A 7500-nucleotide genomic window follows, 5' to 3' on the forward strand; every position below is an offset into this window, starting at 1 on the left:
ATCCTGAAGCCCAGCAGCAAGGTGCTGCAGGTCTCCATCGGACCGGGTCTGCCCAAAAACTCCAGTAAGTTCTGACACAATTAACCACAACTTTCCTGCGTGCTTCCCCCTCACTTCCTGACTGTTTTGACTTGTAGGACCAACGAGGAAGGACAAACGCAAGAGCCGCTACATGGGGGGCCAGACTCCGTCCAGCAACCAGTACAACTCAGGTACCAGAACACAACCGGTCGTCAGGACGTCACAGACGTGAGCAACCCTTGGCTTATAAATCTGTTTTTGTTCCTCAGGTCCTTGCTCCAGAGGGGGCGGAGCTCCCAGAGGAGGCTCCGCCTCCTCCAGAGGCTCCCTGCTGAGGCAGCAGTCTACCATGGATCAGCCCAGTTTGCCCCGGCTCCAGAGCCAGCGTCGCCACGATAACCAGCCCAAGAAACACCAAGACATGGGCTTCATGAACGTCCCCGACCAGGGCGCCGCAGGGTGAGACCGCGGGCAGTAACAGTTAAATAATGTCACAACCAGTATCAACTGGTTCTGGTTGTACACACTGTTCTCTGGTTCTCTGGTTCATCGCTGTGTTTTTCTACAGACTTCAGCGGCGGCAGTCGAAGGAGGTGAAGCCTCTTCCTGGATCAGGTCGACCCAAACCGGCTCCCAAACCGAAGCCTCGGTCTCCGCAGTGCAGGGCTCTGTACGCCTACGACGCCCAGGACACCGATGAGCTCAGCTTCAACGCTGATGATGTCATGGAGATACTCACCGAAGGTACTACTAATACTGCTGAAAGTATTACCATTACTACTACTAGTAACACTTATGCTACTGTTACTACAACTACTGCTAGTAGTAATACAGCTACTTCTACCATTTGTAATGCTACTTATCATACTACTTCTTCTAGTGGTACTCATACTACTTCTAGTACTGCTGATACTACTTTTATTTAAGTACTGCTGTTACTTCCACCACTTCTAGCACTACTGTTATTACTTCTAGTACTGCTGCTCCGTCTACTACTTTTAGTACTACAGCTACTTCTAGTAGTACTCGTACTACTGATACTACTTTTATTTAAGTACTACTTCTATGTTAAGTACTGCTGTTACTTCCACCACTTCTAGCCCTACTGTTATTACTTCTACTTCTAGTACTGCTGCTACATCTACTACTTTTAGTACTACTGGCACTACTTCTACTTTTACTACTGCTACTTGTACTACTACTATACTACATCCTTTTACCATCAAAAATATCAACAGACTGATGTGTCATTCAATAAATGTTCTTGTGTTGGCAGAATTCACAAAGCCTGCATGTTCTAGCAAGATAGCAGTCACGTGCTAACCAAAAGCTAACGCTTGCGGATCGTAAACGGATTGTAAACAATAGTTAAATGTTTTCAGACTCTGATCACATTGATATTTAAGGCTCATCACATTAATCTGGACGTCCAAACTGAGAAGCAGCTAACATTAGCTCAGCAGCTAACGGGAGACTGATCAGTTTAGACGATGATTATCATCAGGGGTGACAGGGCCTTCTCAGCTGCTGTGGAACGCCCTCCCCATCCACATCTGTGAGGCTCCCTCCCTATCGTCATTCAAACAAGTCCTCAAAACCCACCTCTTCAACCTTGCCTTCACCTGCTAACCCCTGCACCCCACCCTCCACTACAGGACCCATTCCACACACCCTACCCTCCACTACATGACCCACTCCACACACCCTACCCTCCACTACAGGACCCACTCCACACACCCTACCCTCCACTACAGGACCCACTCCACACACCGTACCCTCCACTACAGGACCCACTCCACACACCCTACCCTCCACTACAGGACCCACTCCACACACCCTACCCTCCACTACAGGACCCACTCCACACACCCTACCCTCCACTACAGGACCCACTCCACACACCCTACCCTCCACTACATGACCCACTCCACACACCCTACCCTCCACTACAGGACCCACTCCACACACCGTACCCTCCACTACAGGACCCATTCCACGCACCCTACCCTCCACTACAGGACCCACTCCACGCACCCTACCCTCCACTACAGGACCCACTCCACGCACCCTACCCTCCACTACAGGACCCACTCCACGCACCCTACCCTCCACTACAGGACCCACTCCACACACCCTACCCTCCACTACAGGACCCACTCCACGCACCCTACCCTCCACTACAGGACCCACTCCACGCACCCTACCCTCCACTACAGGACCCACTCCACGCACCCTACCCTCCACTACAGGACCCACTCCACACACCCTACCCTCCACTACAGGACCCACTCCACACACCCTACCCTCCACTACAGGACCCACTCCACACACCCTACCCTCCACTACATGACCCACCCCACACACCCTACCCTCCACTACAGGACCCACTCCACACACCCAACCCTCCACTACAGGACACATTCCACACACCCTATCTTCCACTATAGGACCCACTCCACACACCCTACCCTCCACAACATGACCCATTCCACACACCCTACCCTCCACTACATGACCCACTCCACACACCCTACCCTCCACTACAGGACCCACTCCACACACCCTACCCTCCACTACAGGACCCACTCCACACACCCTACCCTCCACTACAGGACCCACTCCACACACCCTACCCTCCACTACATGACCCACTCCACACACCCTACCCTCCACTACATGACCCATTCCACACACCCTACCCTCCACTACAGGACCCACTCCACACACCCTACCCTCCACTACAGGACCCACTCCACACAGCTTCTACAGCTTCCTTTCTTACCAAAAGGTTCTGTTTGTTTGTTCTGTTTGCTCCTCTGTCTTTATGTAAAGCGTCTTTGGGTACTTAGAAAAGCGCTATATAGAATGAAAGTATTATTATTATTATTATTATTATTATCAGTTTGTCATTACTTATTATAATGACATGTCCTATCACAGCTTAGCAACAGTAACTAGTGACAGCAGATGTTAAACAATAAATGTATCTGTTCTTATGTAAGCTGCTAATGTTAGCATGCCTGGCTAACTAGCTTTACTACACTAGAGATTAAATGCTACTTCCACGACAGAGTTAGCCGCTGTGTCCTGAACCTAAACTGGATTTGATGATGTTAACTACATTACATGAGATGTTTATTTGTTAGATAATCTTTTGGTTTAGTGGACAAAATTACTTGATCTTCTCTGGAAATAGATAATCAGAATCAGCTTTATTGGCCAAGTATGTAACCACAAGGACAATAGTCTGATGGTGCAGTTTGTAAAGGGTGCTGGAAGGAAACCTCCAACGATCCAATCACAGCTCATCTTGCGTCCTCATACTCGTCGTCTCTGAACCTTCTGCAGATCCATCTGGTTGGTGGTTCGGTCGGTTGCGGGGCAGAGAGGGGATGTTCCCCGGAAACTATGTGGAGAAGATCTAAACCTCCTCTTCAGGAGGGGGGGTCAGAGGTCAACAACCTGCAGCAACAGCAGCTGGGATCAGAAGTCACCAGAGCTTTCAACACATCAGCTGACAGGAAAGAGGAAACTGAACATTACAAGTTCACTTATATACAAACACACGGATATTTCAGTCAGAGTGATGACACCTGTCAGTCTGTCAAAGGTCAGGGTCTGGTATTCACCTGCTGACTGCTGGACTGAAAGTGTCTCTGTAATACTGTGTACAATCAGGTTAAATGTCCCCGTAATACTGTTCCGTGTGACTTCAGTCTCTGATCATCTCTGGTTGTTTTTAAAGCAACAGCTCGATCAACTGTCCCGTCAGTGTTACAATGGAAACCTAACATGGGTGTGAGGTCAGCGCCCCCTACAGGCTGTGGTGATTATTACAGCTGCAATATAACAAAGTGTTCAAAATAAATATCTTCCAACCAGATAAAAGATGAACAGAAACTAAATGTCACACTTTTAAAATATGAAATGAATATTTTCTTCCTGTGATTGAAAAGAATAAAAAGTAAAAGATATAATTAATAAAATAAAAGTATTATAATTAAATAATGTTCTGTGTCTTTCAGGACCGACTGTTTGTTTTATAGAAATGAATCTAAATGTTGTTTTATTTCAGCCAATAAACATAAACATTTCATTAAAAACCTGAGTGATGGAACAAGTCGATTAATCATTTATTTATTATTAGAATAAATATCTTCTAGAGAATCTGTGTGAAGGAATGAAAGAGGTCCAACAAGTCCTCCACCTCTGGAACACATCTGTTAGCTCCTCATGTTCAGCTCTTACATATCTTAATTTCATCAGCCATTTAAACGTGTTATTAGGAATACACACATCATATTCAGCTGGATGTAAACGTGGTCTTTGTCTCCGTCCTCAGGAGCTTTTGTGTCTCCAATATTCTCAAAACTCATCTTCTAATAATAATAATGATGTTAAAATGATACCTGACCTTTTTATTAATGAATTGTTATTGGTCCAGATGTTTATAACTGAATTAAAGATTAAAATGAAAACATTTAAAGAGGTTATTTAATGCTGACTCAGCCGAGAGAACCTCGCATGAGAAAAGAGACTTACTGCTTTATATCACTTTATAGTTTAATATTTCATCTTTCTTTTTATGAATAAAAACACCAGGAATAAAGAACTACATTACCCAGAGTTCTGTTCCTCCAGAGGGTCGTGTTGCCTTCAAATCCTAAAGGAAACATTTGTAAAATCTATGTTAACATAGTTTATAGAACCTTTTTATTCTAAAACTCATAAGCTGTGTCTCAATTCAGGGGCTGCATCCTTCGGAGGACCCAGCCTTCGCGGTCTACGTGGGCCGCGTCCTTTGAGGACCGCGTAGGCTAGACTGTGCGGCCTACCCTACAGAGGACTTCCTGTTTGCATCAACAGCTGTTCCCGCCCCGCCCCCCTCTTGCTGCTCCCGTCCCTAAAATCCCTGCTCAGCAGGATTATTTATATATATATATATATATATAAATACATTAAACTAAAACCTATTCAGTATATATACTGGAAAGGTTTTAGTTTAGTGTTTTAATCAGTTCTTTAATCATATATTCAATAATTAATTCATAGATCTTTTTCATAATATTGTTTTTCTATATTAATAATCAGTTAATTAAATCAGTTACTAATAACTAATTTTCAATCAGTTATAGTTCTTGTAATTAAATTAATTTATCAATAACTTTATTTCATTTCATTCACACATACATATATATTTATATGTACATGTGCATATTTTTGTGTCCAAGTCCACTATTTCCTTTTAAAACAATTGTATCAATTGATGACATATATCATTTCATTCTATAAAATCTAGTTTTGATACATTTTCAGTACAATCAAATAATATATATTATTTTATGTTTTACCCTGTGGACCCACCATCCGCAGGGACACGCATCGGGGTCGGGTGCTATGCAGACCAGGCGGTGGGTCGGGCGGGAGGCCCGGGCATGCCGATCGCCGGCGACATAGACTAGCTCTAGGGACGTGGAACGTCACCTCGCTAGCGGGGAAAGAGCCGGAGCTGGTGCAGGAGGTGGAGCGATACCAGCTAGAAATAGTTGGACTCACCTCCACACACAGCGTTGGCTCTGGAACCAAGCTCCTGGAGAGGGGTTGGACTTTGTCCTTTTCCGGAGTTGCCCAGGGTGAGAGGCGCCGGGCGGGAGTGGGGATACTCACGAGCCCCCGGCTGAGCGCCGCTGTGTTGGAGTTCTCCCCGGAGAGCGAGAGGGTCGCCTCCATGCGCCTACGGGTTGCGGGGAGCAAGGCTCTGACTGTGGTTTGTGCTTATGCACCAAACAGCAGTTCGGAGTATCCGGCCTTCTTGGAGTCGGTGGGAGGGGTCCTGGAAAGGGCGCCGCCTACCGACTCCATAGTTGTCCTGGGGGACTTCAACGCTCACGTGGGCAATGACGGAGAAACCTGGCGGGGGGTGATTGGGAGGAACGGCTTGCCCGATCTGAACCCGAATGGTGTTTCGTTATTGGACTTCTGTGCTTGCCACGGTTTGGCCATAACGAACACTATGTTCGAACATAAGGTGGCTCATAAGTGTACCTGGTACCAGAACACCTTAGGCCGGAGATCAATGATCGACTTTGTAATCGTATCATTTGATTTGCGGCCGTATGTCTTGGACACTCGGGTGAAGAGAGGAGCAGAGCTGTCAACTGATCACCACCTGGTGGTGAGTTGGATCAGATGGCAGGGGAACCGGTTGGAAAGACCCGGTAAACCCAAACGTGTAGTGAGGGTAAACTGGGAACGTCTGGCGGAGGACCCTGTCCGGGAGGTCTTTAACTCCCATCTCCGGAAGAACTTCTCACACATCCCGAGGGAGGTTGGGGACACGGAATCCGAGTGGACCATGTTCAAAGCCTCTATTGTGGACGCGGCCGCTAGGAGCTGTGGCCGGAAGGTCATCGGTGCCTGTCGTGGCGGCAACCCGAGAACCCGGTGGTGGACACCGGAGGTGAGGGAAGCCGTCAAGCTGAAGAAGGAGACCTTCAAGGCCTGGTTGGCCCAGGGGTCTCCTGAAGCAGCTGATAGGTATCGGCAGGCCAGAAGGGCTGCAGCTGCGGTGGTCGCGAATGCTAAAACTCTGGCATGGGAGGAGTTCGGGGAGGCCATGGAGAAGGACTTTCGGTTGGCCTCAAGGAGGTTCTGGCAAACCATCCGACGGCTCAGGAAGGGAAAGCAGGGCTTACCCCAGGCTGTTCTCAGCAGGGGGGGGGGAACTGCTAACCCGGACGGAGGACATCGTCGGGCGGTGGAAAGAGCACTTTGAGGAACTCCTAAACCCGACCAACATGTCCTCTGCAGAGGATGCAGCGCCTGAGGACCTAGGGGGAGGCTCACCCATATCCCTGGCAGAGGTCGCTGAGGTAGTTAAAAAGCTCCTTGGTGGCAAGGCGCCGGGGGTGGATGAGATCTGCCCTGAGATGCTGAAGGCGCTGGACATAGTTGGGCTGTCCTGGCTGACACGCCTCTTCAATGTCGCATGGGGGTCGGGATCAGTGCCCATGGAATGGCAGACCGGGGTGGTGGTTCCCATCTTCAAAAAGGGGGACCGGAGAGTGTGCTCGAATTACCGGGGTATCACACTACTCAGCCTCCCGGGGAAGGCTTATGCCAGGGTGCTGGAAAGGAGGCTCCGACCGCTTGTGCGGAGCAGTGCGGATTCCGTCATGGCCGTGGAACAGTGGACCAGCTCTTTACCCTCGCAGGACTACTGGAGGGGCTCTGGGAGTTTGCCCAACCAGTCTACATGTGCTTTGTGGACTTGGAGAAGGCTTTCGATCGGGTCCCTCGGGGGGTCTTGTGGGGGGTGCTGCGGGAGTATGGGGTGCCGGACCCGTTACAACGGGCGATCTGGTCTCTGTACGACTGCAGTAGGAGCTGTGTCCGCATTCTCGGCAATAAGTCAGACACGTTCCCGGTGGGTGTTGGCCTCCGCCAGGGCTGCCCTTTGTCACCGGTCCTGTTCGTGAT

The 7500-nt window shown here is 48.6% G+C and overlaps 1 protein-coding gene across 1 annotated transcript in view; it reads left to right on the plus strand.

The window, feature by feature from the left end:
• myo1eb (myosin IEb) overlaps positions 1-3446 on the plus strand; it is a 28302-nt gene extending 24856 nt beyond the window's left edge. The window contains exons 23-27 of the mRNA XM_076078397.1: positions 1-64; positions 138-212; positions 291-480; positions 590-765; positions 3370-3446. The exon at positions 1-64 is cut by the window's left edge and continues 94 nt beyond it. Of these exons, the coding sequence (XP_075934512.1) occupies positions 1-64; positions 138-212; positions 291-480; positions 590-765; positions 3370-3446 (582 nt within the window). The remainder of the gene's footprint in view (positions 65-137; positions 213-290; positions 481-589; positions 766-3369) is intronic.
• Positions 3447-7500: the final 4054 nt, after the last annotated feature.

This window comes from Anarhichas minor, unplaced genomic scaffold (genome assembly GCF_050575085.1).
Source record: "Anarhichas minor isolate MPS153535 unplaced genomic scaffold, ASM5057508v1 ptg000066l, whole genome shotgun sequence".
Lineage (NCBI taxonomy): Eukaryota > Metazoa > Chordata > Actinopteri > Perciformes > Anarhichadidae > Anarhichas > Anarhichas minor.